Source organism: Oncorhynchus keta, unplaced genomic scaffold (assembly GCF_023373465.1).
Source record: "Oncorhynchus keta strain PuntledgeMale-10-30-2019 unplaced genomic scaffold, Oket_V2 Un_scaffold_16189_pilon_pilon, whole genome shotgun sequence".
NCBI classification, from domain to species: domain Eukaryota; kingdom Metazoa; phylum Chordata; class Actinopteri; order Salmoniformes; family Salmonidae; genus Oncorhynchus; species Oncorhynchus keta.
This window is the reverse complement of record NW_026290809.1, coordinates 311,245-324,500: the sequence shown is the minus strand read 5'-3', so window position 1 is coordinate 324,500 and position 13,256 is coordinate 311,245. Positions and strand designations below refer to the sequence as shown.

The 13,256-nt window shown below is 50.2% G+C and overlaps 1 protein-coding gene across 1 annotated transcript in view; it reads right to left on the bottom strand.

The window, feature by feature from the left end:
• The window catches only part of LOC127927635 (trinucleotide repeat-containing gene 6A protein-like), a 69,262-nt gene that overhangs the window by 15,896 nt on the left and 40,110 nt on the right, over nucleotides 1–13,256 (bottom strand). The window contains 2 exon segments of the mRNA XM_052514253.1: nucleotides 9,769–9,923; nucleotides 12,799–12,972. Coding sequence (XP_052370213.1) covers nucleotides 9,769–9,923; nucleotides 12,799–12,972 — 329 coding nt within the window.

The following is a 13,256-nucleotide window of genomic DNA, read 5'->3' as shown; positions in this document are numbered from 1 at the left end:
TAGTCCACTAGTGGAGACCGGGGGTTAGTACACATCATAGTCCACTAGGACAGACCGGGTTAGTACACATCATAGTCCACTAGGACAGACCGGGTTAGTACACATCATAGTCCACTAGCCTGAGGACAGACCGGGTTAGTACACATCATAGTCCACTAGGACAGACCGGGTTAGTACACATCATAGTGGGGAGGGACAGACCGGGTTAGTACACATCATAGTCCACTAGGACAGACCGGGTTAGTACACATCATAGTGGACTAGGACAGACCGGGTTAGTACACATCATAGTCCACTAGGACAGACCGGGTTAGTACACATCATAGTCCACTAGGACAGACCGGGTTAGTACACATCATAGTCCACTAGGACAGACCGGGTTAGTACACATCATAGTCCACTAGGACAGACCGGGTTAGTACACATCATAGTCCACTAGGACAGACCGGGTTAGTACACATCATAGTCCACTAGGACAGACCGGGTTAGTACACATCATAGTCCACTAGCCTGAGGACAGACCGGGTTAGTACACATCATAGTCCACTAGGACAGACCGGGTTAGTACACATCATAGTCCACTAGGACAGACCGGGTTAGTACACATCATAGTCCACTAGGACAGACCGGGTTAGTACACATCATAGTCCACTAGGACAGACCGGGTTAGTACACATCATAGTCCACTAGGACAGACCGGGTTAGTACACATCATAGTCCACTAGGACAGACCGGGTTAGTACACATCATAGTCCACTAGCCTGAGGACAGACCGGGTTAGTACACATCATAGTCCACTAGGACAGACCGGGTTAGTACACATCATAGTCCACTAGGACAGACCGGGTTAGTACACATCATAGTCCACTAGGACAGACCGGGTTAGTACACATCATAGTCCACTAGGACAGACCGGGTTAGTACACATCATAGTCCACTAGCCTGAGGACAGACCGGGTTAGTACACATCATAGTCCACTAGGACAGACCGGGTTAGTACACATCATAGTCCACTAGGACAGACCGGGTTAGTACACATCATAGTCCACTAGCCTGAGGACAGACCGGGTTAGTACACATCATAGTCCACTAGGACAGACCGGGTTAGTACACATCATAGTCCACTAGGACAGACCGGGTTAGTACACATCATAGTCCACTAGGACAGACCGGGTTAGTACACATCATAGTCCACTAGGACAGACCGGGTTAGTACACATCATAGTCCACTAGGACAGACCGGGTTAGTACACATCATAGTCCACTAGCCTGAGGACAGACCGGGTTAGTACACATCATAGTCCACTAGGACAGACCGGGTTAGTACACATCATAGTCCACTAGCCTGAGGACAGACCGGGTTAGTACACATCATAGTCCACTAGGACAGACCGGGTTAGTACACATCATAGTCCACTAGCCTGAGGACAGACCGGGTTAGTACACATCATAGTCCACTAGGACAGACCGGGTTAGTACACATCATAGTCCACTAGGACAGACCGGGTTAGTACACATCATAGTCCACTAGGACAGACCGGGTTAGTACACATCATAGTCCACTAGGACAGACCGGGTTAGTACACATCATAGTCCACTAGGACAGACCGGGTTAGTACACATCATAGTCCACTAGGACAGACCGGGTTAGTACACATCATAGTCCACTAGCCTGAGGACAGACCGGGTTAGTACACATCATAGTCCACTAGGACAGACCGGGTTAGTACACATCATAGTCCACTAGGACAGACCGGGTTAGTACACATCATAGTCCACTAGAGGACAGACCGGGTTAGTACACATCATAGTCCACTAGGACAGACCGGGTTAGTACACATCATAGTCCACTAGGACAGACCGGGTTAGTACACATCATAGTCCACTAGGACAGACCGGGTTAGTACACATCATAGTCCACTAGGACAGACCGGGTTAGTACACATCATAGTCCACTAGGACAGACCGGGTTAGTACACATCATAGTCCACTAGCCTGAGGACAGACCGGGTTAGTACACATCATAGTCCACTAGGACAGACCGGGTTAGTACACATCATAGTCCACTAGGACAGACCGGGTTAGTACACATCATAGTCCACTAGGACAGACCGGGTTAGTACACATCATAGTCCACTAGCCTGAGGACAGACCGGGTTAGTACACATCATAGTCCACTAGCCTGAGGACAGACCGGGTTAGTACACATCATAGTCCACTAGGACAGACCGGGTTAGTACACATCATAGTCCACTAGGACAGACCGGGTTAGTACACATCATAGTCCACTAGGACAGACCGGGTTAGTACACATCATAGTCCACTAGGACAGACCGGGTTAGTACACATCATAGTCCACTAGGACAGACCGGGTTAGTACACATCATAGTCCACTAGGACAGACCGGGTTAGTACACATCATAGTCCACTAGCCTGAGGACAGACCGGGTTAGTACACATCATAGTCCACTAGGACAGACCGGGTTAGTACACATCATAGTCCACTAGGACAGACCGGGTTAGTACACATCATAGTCCACTAGGACAGACCGGGTTAGTACACATCATAGTCCACTAGGACAGACCGGGTTAGTACACATCATAGTCCACTAGGACAGACCGGGTTAGTACACATCATAGTCCACTAGGACAGACCGGGTTAGTACACATCATAGTCCACTAGGACAGACCGGGTTAGTACACATCATAGTCCACTAGGACAGACCGGGTTAGTACACATCATAGTCCACTAGGACAGACCGGGTTAGTACACATCATAGTCCACTAGGACAGACCGGGTTAGTACACATCATAGTCCACTAGGACAGACCGGGTTAGTACACATCATAGTCCACTAGGACAGACCGGGTTAGTACACATCATAGTCCACTAGGACAGACCGGGTTAGTACACATCATAGTCCACTAGGACAGACCGGGTTAGTACACATCATAGTCCACTAGGACAGACCGGGTTAGTACACATCATAGTCCACTAGCCTGAGGACAGACCGGGTTAGTACACATCATAGTCCACTAGGACCTGACCTGAGGTTAGTAGAGGACAGTGTGTGTTACATAGTCCACTAGGACAGTGTGTGTTACCTGGGTCTCTGAGGTGGTCTACATCATAGTCCTGGTCTACTAGGACAGACCGGGTTAGTACACATCATAGTGTGTGTTACCACTAGGTCTACGTAGAGGACAGACCTGTCAGGTCTCTGTCTACATCATAGTCTCTGGTCTACTGAGGACAGACCTGGGTTAGTACACATCATAGTCCACTAGGACAGACCGGGTTAGTACACATCATGGTCCACTAGGACAGTGTGTGTTACCTGTCAGGTCTCTGAGGTGGTCTACATAGAGGACAGTGTGTGTTACCTGTCAGGTCTCTGGTCTACTAGGACAGTGTGTTACCTGTCAGGTCTCTGAGTCTACATCAGTAGTCCTGAGGACAGACCGGGTGGTCTACGTAGAGGACAGACCTGTCAGGTCTCTAGTTAGTACAGTGTGTGTTACCTGTCATCTCTGGTCTACATAGGACAGTGTGTGTTACCTGTCACTCTGGTCCGTAGGACAGTGTGTGTACCTGTCAGGTCTCTGGTCCACTAGTGTGTGTTACCTGTCACTCTGATCATAGAGGAGTCCTGTCACTAGGACAGACCTGTCAGGTCTCTGGTCTAGTACAGGACATCATAGTCCACTAGGAGGACAGTGTGTGTTACCTGGGGTCTAGTCTACATAGAGGACAGTGTGTGTTACCTGTCAGGTCTCTAGGTCTACAGACCTGTCAGGTCTCTGGTCACATCAGTAGTCCTGTAGGTCTCTGGTCTACAGACAGTGTGTGTTAGTAGGTCTCTGGTCTATCATAGTGTGTGTTACCACTGGTCTCTGAGGACAGACCTGTCAGGTCTCTGGTACACATCATAGTCCACTAGGACAGACCTGTCAGGTCTCTGAGGTGGTCTAGTAGGACAGTCATAGTTACCTGTCAGGTCTCTGAGGTGGTCTACAGACAGTGTGTGTTACCTGTCAGGTCCTACTAGGACAGTGTGTGTACCTGTCAGGTATCTGGTCTACATAGAGGACAGTGTGTGTTACCTGTCAGGTCTCTGGTCTACGTAGAGGACAGTGTGTGTTAGTCAGGTCTCTGGTCTACATAGAGGACGACCTGTCAGGTCTCTGTACACAGTGTGTGTTACCTGTCAGGTCTCTGGTCTACTAGGAGACAGTGTGTGTTACCTGTCAGGTCTCTGGTCACATCATGTCCTGTCACTAGGTCTACAGACCAGTGTGTGTACCTGTCAGGTCTCTGGTCTACTAGGACAGTGTGTGTTACCTGGGTCTCTGTACAGAGGACAGTGTGTGTTATGTCAGTCTCTGAGGACAGACCGTGTGTGTTACCTGTCAGGTCTCTAGTCCACTAGGACAGACCTGTCAGTCTCTGGTCTACATCAGTGTGTCACCTGTCAGGTATCTGGTCTACATAGAGGACAGTGTGTGTTACCTGTCAGGTCTCTGGTCTAGTACACAGGACAGTGTGTGTTCCCTGTCAGGTCTCTGGTCTAGTACCTGTCAGGTCTCTGGTCCACTAGAGGACAGTGTGTGTTAGTCACTCTGGTCCACTAGGACAGACCGGTGTGTGTTACCTGTCAGGTCTCTAGTCTGAGGACAGTGTGTTTACCTGTCACTCTGGTCTACATCAGTGTGTGTTACCTGTCCTCTGGTCTACTAGAGGACAGTGTGTGTTACCTGTCAGGTTAGTACACATCTCTGGTCTATAGTCCTGTCAGGTCTCTGGTCTACGCCTGAGGACAGTGTGTGTTACCTGGGTCTCTGAGTACTACATCATAGTCCACTAGAGGACAGTGTGTGTTACCTGTCAGGTCTCTGAGGTGGTCTACATAGAGGACAGTGTGTGTTACCTGTCAGTCCTGGTCTACTAGGGACAGTGTGTTTACCTGTCAGGTCATCATAGTCCACGTAGGACAGTGTGTGTTACCTGTCACATCTCTGGTCACTAGACAGACCGGTCCCTGTAGGTCTCATCATAGTCCACTAGGAGGACAGACCCTGTCAGGTTAGTACACATCATGTCAGGTCCACTAGGACAGTGTCCTGGGTCTAGTCTACACATCATAGTCCTGACTACATAGAGGACAGACCTGGGTTAGTACATCACAGTCACTAGGTCTCTGGTCTACAGGACAGTGTGTTACCTGTCAGGTCTAGGTGGTCACATAGAGGACAGTGTGTAGTACCTGTCCACTAGAGGACCGGGTTAGTACCTGTCAGGTCTCTAGGACAGACCGGGTTAGTACACATCATAGTCCACTAGGACAGACCGGGTTAGTACATCATCAGACCGGGTTAGTCACATCATAGTCCACTAGGACAGACCTGGGTTAGTACACATCATAGTCCACTAGGACAGACCGGGTTAGTACACATCATAGTCCACTAGGACAGACAGGGTTAGTACACATCATAGTCTACTAGGACAGACCATGTCAGTCTAGTCACATCATAGTCCACTAGTCAGACCGGTTAGTACACAGTCATACCTGTCACTCTGGTCTACAGAGGACAGTGTGTTACCTGTCACATCATAGTCCACTAGGACAGACCGGGTTAGTACACATCATAGTCCACTAGAGGACAGTGTGTGTTACCTGTCAGGGTTAGTACACATCCTAGACTAGGACAGACCGGGTTAGTACACATCATAGTCCACTAGCCTGAGGACAGAGGACAGTGTGTGTTACCTGTCACATCATAGTCCACTAGGACAGTGTGTTACCTGTCATCATAGTCCACTAGGACAGACCGGGTTAGTACACTGTCAGGTCATAGTCCACTAGGACAGACCGGGTTAGTACACATCATAGTCCTGAGGTGGTCTACTAGGACAGACCGGGTTAGTACACATCATAGTCCACTAGGACAGACCGGGTTAGTACACATCATAGTCCACTAGGACAGACCGGTTAGTTACCTGTCATCATAGTCCACCAGGACCTGACTCTGGTTAGTACACATCATACCTGTCCTCTGGACCGGTCTACATAGAGGACAGTGTGTGTTACCTGTCAGGTCTCTGGTTAGTACACATCAGGTCTCTAGTCCTAGAGGACAGTGTGTGTTACCTGTCAGGTCCTGGTCTACATAGAGGACAGGTGTCCTTACCTGTCAGGTCTCTGGTCTACATCAGTGTGTGTTAGTCACATCATAGGTCCACTAGAGGACAGACCTGTCAGGTTCTGTACACATCATCTCTGAGTCCACTAGGACAGTGTGTGTTACCTGGGTCTACACATCATAGTCCTGTCACTGAGGACAGACCGGACAGTGTTGTTACCATCATGGTCCACTAGGACAGTGTGTGTTACCTGTCACCTGGTCTAGTAGAGGACAGTGTGTGTTACCTGTCAGGTCTCTGGTCTAGACAGACCTGTCAGGTCTCTGGTCTCCACAGTGTGTGTTACCTGTCATCATAGTCCACTAGACAGACAGTGTGTGTACCTACATCAGTCCTGGTCTACTAGAGGACAGTGTGTTACCTGGGTCTCTGGTCACATCATGTGTCCACTAGGACAGACCGGTTAGTACCTGTCAGGTCTCTGGGACTACGAGAGGACAGTGTGTGTACCTGTCACTCTGGTCCACTAGAGGACAGACCGTGTGTTACCTGTACAGGTCTCTGGTCTACTAGGACAGGACAGTGTGTAGTACCTGTCATCATAGTCTACTAGGACAGACCTGGGTCTCTGGTCTCATCATGTGTTACCTGTAGGTCTCTGAGGTGGACCAGTGTGTGTTACCTGTCAGGTCTCTGGTCTACAGAGGACAGTGTGTGTTACCTGTCAGGTCTCTGAGTCTACCGTGTACAGGTCTCTGTCATCATAGTTCACTAGTGACCTGACCGGTGGTCTACAGAGGACAGTGTGTGTTACCTGTCAGGTCTCTGGTCCTGAGGACAGACCGGGTTAGTACACATCATAGTCCACCTGTCAGCCTGGTCTACAGAGGACCGGTGTTACCTGTCAGGTCTCTGGTCCACTAGAGGACAGACCGTGTTACCTGTCAGGTCTCTGATGGTCTACTAGACAGACAGTGTGTGTTACCTGTCAGGTCTCTGGTCTATCATAGTCCACTAGACAGACCGGTGTTAGTACACATCATAGTCCACTAGGACAGACCGGGTTAGTACACATCATAGTCCACTAGCCTGAGGACAGACCGGTTAGTTACAGACATCATAGTCCACTAGGTCTGGGGACAGACCGGGTTAGTGCACATCATAGTCCACTAGGACAGACCGGGTTAGTACACATCATAGTCCACTAGGACAGACCGGGTTAGTACACATCATAGTCCACTAGGACAGACCGGGTTAGTACACATCATAGTCCACTAGGACAGACCGGGTTAGTACACATCATAGTCCACTAGGACAGACCGGGTTAGTGCACATCATAGTCCACTAGGACAGGACGGTGTCCTGTCAGGTCTCTGGTCTACATAGAGGACGGTGTCCTGTCAGGTCTCTGGTCTACATAGAGGACAGTGTCCTGTCAGGTCTCTGGTCTACATAGAGGACAGTGTCCTGTCAGGTCTCTGGTCTACGTAGAGGACAGTGTGTGTTACCTGTCAGGTCTCTGGTCTACGTAGAGGACAGTGTGTGTTACCTGTCAGGTCTCTGGTCTACGTAGAGGACAGTGTGTGTTACCTGTCAGGTCTCTGAGGTGGTCTACGTAGAGGACAGTGTGTTACCTGTCAGGTCTCTGAGGTGGTCTACGTAGAGGACAGTGTGTTACCTGTCAGGTCTCTGAGGTGGTCTACATAGAGGACAGTGTGTGTTACCTGTTAGGTCTCTGGTCTACGTAGAGGACAGTGTGTGTTACCTGTCAGGTCTCTGAGGTGGTCTACATAGAGGACAGTGTGTGTTACCTGTCAGGTCTCTGGTCTATGTAGAGGACAGTGTGTGTTACCTGTCAGGTCTCTGGTCTACATAGAGGACAGTGTGTGTTACCTGTCAGGTCTCTGGTCTACGTAGAGGACAGTGTGTGTTGTGTTACCTGTCAGGTCTCTAGTCTACGTAGAGGACAGTGTGTGTTACCTGTCAGGTCTCTGGTCTACATAGAGGACAGTGTGTGTTACCTGTCAGGTCTCTGGTCTACGTAGAGGACAGTGTGTGTTACCTGTCAGGTCTCTGAGGTGGTCTACATAGAGGACAGTGTGTGTTACCTGTCAGGTCTCTGGTCTACATAGAGGACAGTGTGTGTTACCTGTCAGGTCTCTGGTCTACGTAGAGGACAGTGTGTGTTACCTGTCAGGTCTCTGAGGTGGTCTACGTAGAGGACAGTGTGTGTTACCTGTCAGGTCTCTGAGGTGGTCTACATAGAGGACAGTGTGTGTTACCTGTCAGGTCTCTGAGGTGGTCTACATAGAGGACAGTGTGTGTTACCTGTCAGGTCTCTGGTCTACATAGAGGACAGTGTGTGTTACCTGTCAGGTCTCTGGTCTACGTAGAGGACAGTGTGTGTTACCTGTCAGGTCTCTGGTCTACGTAGAGGACAGTGTGTGTTACCTGTCAGGTCTCTGGTCTACGTAGAGGACAGTGTGTGTTACCTGTCAGGTCTCTGGTCTACGTAGAGGACAGTGTGTGTTACCTGTCAGGTCTCTGAGGTGGTCTACGTAGAGGACAGTGTGTGTTACCTGTCAGGTCTCTGAGGTAGTCTACGTAGAGGACAGTGTGTGTTACCTGTCAGGTCTCTGGTCTATGTAGAGGACAGTGTGTGTTACCTGTCAGGTATCTGGTCTACATAGAGGACAGTGTGTGTTACCTGTCAGGTCTCTGGTCTACGTAGAGGACAGTGTGTGTTCCCTGTCAGGTCTCTGGTCTACATAGAGGACAGTGTGTGTTACCTGTCAGGTCTCTGGTCTACGTAGAGGACAGTGTGTGTTACCTGTCAGGTCTCTGGTCTACATAGAGGACGGTGTGTGTTACCTGTCAGGTCTCTGGTCTACGTAGAGGACAGTGTGTGTTACCTGTCAGGTCTCTGGTCTACATAGAGGACAGTGTGTGTTACCTGTCAGGTCTCTGGTCTACGTAGAGGACAGTGTGTGTTACCTGTCAGGTCTCTGGTCTACGTAGAGGACAGTGTGTGTTACCTGTCAGGTCTCTGGTCTACGTAGAGGACAGTGTGTGTTACCTGTCAGGTCTCTGGTCTACGTAGAGGACAGTGTGTGTTACCTGTCAGGTCTCTGAGGTGGTCTACATAGAGGACAGTGTGTGTTACCTGTCAGGTCTCTGGTCTACGTAGAGGACAGTGTGTGTTACCTGTCAGGTCTCTGGTCTACATAGAGGACAGTGTGTGTTACCTGTCAGGTCTCTGGTCTACGTAGAGGACAGTGTGTGTTACCTGTCAGGTCTCTGAGGTGGTCTACATAGAGGACAGTGTGTGTTACCTGTCAGGTCTCTGAGGTGGTCTACATAGAGGACAGTGTGTGTTACCTGTCAGGTCTCTGGTCTACGTAGAGGACAGTGTGTGTTACCTGTCAGGTCTCTGAGGTGGTCTACGTAGAGGACAGTGTGTGTTACCTGTCAGGTCTCTGGTCTACGTAGAGGACAGTGTGTGTTACCTGTCAGGTCTCTGAGGTGGTCTACGTAGAGGACAGTGTGTGTTACCTGTCAGGTCTCTGAGGTGGTCTACGTAGAGGACAGTGTGTGTTACCTGTCAGGTCTCTGAGGTGGTCTACGTAGAGGACAGTGTGTGTTACCTGTCAGGTCTCTGAGGTGGTCTACATGGCGGACGGTGTTGATGGAGAGGTTGTTGATGACACTACCAGGGGTCACGAAAGGGTCAGTCTCAGGGTCGATGTTGGGGTAACCTTTCCATGGCTCCCCGGGCCGGAACTCTGGGGAGGGACATACAGGAAGAAAGAGTGAGGGGGGGTCTGGAGAGAGTTATACAGGAATAGAGAGTGAGGGGGGGTCTGGAGAGAGTTATACAGGAATAGAGAGTGAGGGGGTCTGGAGAGAGTTATACAGGAATAGAGAGTGAGGGGGGGGGGGCTGGAGAGAGTTATACAGGAATAGAGAGTGAGGGGGGGTATGGAGAGAGTTATACAGGAATAGAGAGTGAGGGGGGGTCTGGAGAGAGTTATACAGGAAAAGAGAGTGAGGGGGGGTCTGGAGAGAGTTATACAGGAAGAGAGAGTGAGGGGGGGTCTGGAGAGAGTTATACAGGAATAGAGAGTGAGGGAGGGGGGTCTGGAGAGAGTTATACAGGAATAGAGAGTGAGGGAGGGGGTCTGGAGAGAGTTATACAGGAATAGAGAGTGAGGGGGGTCTGGAGAGAGTTATACAGGAATAGAGAGTGAGGGGGGTCTGGAGAGAGTTATACAGGAATAGAGAGTGAGGGGGTCTGGAGAGAGTTATACAGGAATAGAGAGTGAGGGGGTCTGGAGAGAGTTATACAGGAATAGAGAGTGAGGGGGGTCTGGAGAGAGTTATACAGGAATAGAGAGTGAGGGGGGTCTGGAGAGAGTTATACAGGAATAGAGAGTGAGGGGGTCTGGAGAGAGTTATACAGGAATAGAGAGTGAGGGGGTCTGGAGAGAGTTATACAGGAATAGAGAGTGAGGGGGGTCTGGAGAGAGTTATACAGGAATAGAGAGTGAGGGGGGTCTGGAGAGAGTTATACAGGAATAGAGAGTGAGGGGGGTCTGGAGAGAGTTATACAGGAATAGAGAGTGAGGGGGTCTGGAGAGAGTTATACAGGAATAGAGAGTGAGGGGGGTCTGGAGAGAGTTATACAGGAATAGAGAGTGAGGGGGTCTGGAGAGAGTTATACAGGAATAGAGAGTGAGGGGGGTCTGGAGAGAGTTATACAGGAATAGAGAGTGAGGGGGGTCTGGAGAGAGTTATACAGTTATACAGGAATAGAGAGTGAGGGGGGGGTCTGGAGAGAGTTATACAGGAATAGAGAGTGAGGGGGGTCTGGAGAGAGTTATACAGGAATAGAGAGTGAATAGGGGGGGGGTCTGGAGAGAGTTATACAGGAATAGAGAGTGAGGGGGGTCTGGAGAGAGTTATACAGGAATAGAGAGTGAGGGGGGTCTGGAGAGAGTTATACAGGAATAGAGAGTGAGGGGGGTCTGGAGAGAGTTATACAGGAATAGAGAGTGAGGGGGTCTGGAGAGAGTTATACAGGAATAGAGAGTGAGGGGGTCTGGAGAGAGTTATACAGGAATAGAGAGTGAGGGGGGTCTGGAGAGAGTTATACAGGAATAGAGAGTGAGGGGGTCTGGAGAGAGTTATACAGGAATAGAGAGTGAGGGGGGTCTGGAGAGAGTTATACAGGAATAGAGAGTGAGGGGGGTCTGGAGAGAGTTATACAGGAATAGAGAGTGAGGGGGTCTGGAGAGGTTATACAGGAATAGAGAGTCTGGAGAGAGTTATACAGGAATAGAGAGTGAGGGGGGTCTGGAGAGAGTTATACAGGAATAGAGAGTGAGGGGGTCTGGAGAGAGTTATACAGGAATAGAGAGTGAGGGGGTCTGGAGTTATGGAGAGAGTTATACAGGAATAGAGAGTGAGGGGGGGGAGAGTCTGGAGAGAGTTATACAGGAATAGAGAGAGAGGGGGGTCTGGAGAGAGTTATACAGGAATAGAGAGTGAGGGGGTCTGGAGAGAGTTATACAGGAATAGAGAGTGAGGGGGTCTGGAGAGAGTTATACAGGAAGAGAGAGTGAGGGGGGTCTGGAGAGAGTTATACAGGGAGAGTGAGGGGGTCTGGAGAGAGTTATACAGGAATAGAGAGAGAGTGAAGGGGGTCTGGAGAGAGTTATACAGGAATAGAGAGTGAGGGGGGTCTGGAGAGAGTTATACAGGAATAGAGAGTGGGGGGTCTGGGGAGTTATACAGGAAGAGAGAGTGAGGGGGGTCTGGAGAGAGTTATACAGGAATAGAGAGTGAGGGGGGTCTGGAGAGAGTTATACAGGAATAGAGAGTGAGGGGGGTCTGAAGAGAGTTATACAGGAAGAGAGAGTGAGGGGGGTCTGGAGAGTTATACAGGAAGAGAGAGTGAGGGGGGTCTGGAGAGAGTTATACAGGAATAGAGAGTGGGGGGGGGTCTGGAGAGAGTTATACAGGAATAGAGAGAGAGTGAGGGGGGTCTGGAGAGAGTTATACAGGAATAGAGAGTGAGGGGGTCTGGAGAGAGTTATACAGGAATAGAGAGAGAGGGGGGTCTGGAGAGAGTTATACAGGAAGAGAGAGTGAGGGGGGTCTGGAGAGAGTTATACAGGAATAGAGAGTGAGGGGGGTCTGGAGAGAGTTATACAGGAATAGAGAGTGAGGGGGGGTCTGGAGAGAGTTATACAGGAATAGAGAGTGAGGGGGGGGTCTGGAGAGAGTTATACAGGAATAGAGAGTGAGGGGGGGTCTGGAGAGAGTTATACAGGAATAGAGAGTGAGGGGGGGGTCTGGAGAGAGTTATACAGGAATAGAGAGTGAGGGGGGGTCTGGAGAGAGTTATACAGGAAGAGAGAGTGAGGGGGGGGGTCTGGAGAGAGTTATACAGGAAGAGAGAGTGAGGGGGGTACTGAGATGTTAGAGTGTGTGAGTGTGTGAGTGTGTGAGTGAGTGAGTGAGTGAGTGAGTGAGTGTGTGCGTGTGTGCGTGTGTGCGTGTGTGCGTGTGTGTGTGTGTGTGTGCGTGTGTGTGCGTGTGTGTGCGAGAGAGTGAGTGAGTGAGTGAGTGAGTGAGTGTGTGTGTGTGAGTGCATACCTGGGGGCCAGGTAACATTGGTGTTTCCATGGGGGGATTTGGCACGAGGGGGCCAGCTATCGCCCACCGAGCCCATTGATTGGCCAGGAGAGCATAGGGGGGCGGAGCCAGCAGACAGGAAGTCATAGGGACCGAAGGGAGAATCCTCCAGACGCAGCCCAGACGACATGGCACCTGGAGACACAAACACACTGTTAGAGACACACACACACCAGAGACACACACACACCACAGCCACACACAGACACACACAGCCAATAACCCAGAGCACCAGGAGGCACACACACACTGTTAGAGACACACACACACCACAGCCACACACAGACACACACACACCACAGCCATACAGACACACACACACCACATCCAATAACCCAGAGCACCAGGAGACACACCTTGCATTCTAGATAGATCAGTCAGTCAGTCAGTCAGCTCCTAAATAACTATTATTACCTGTA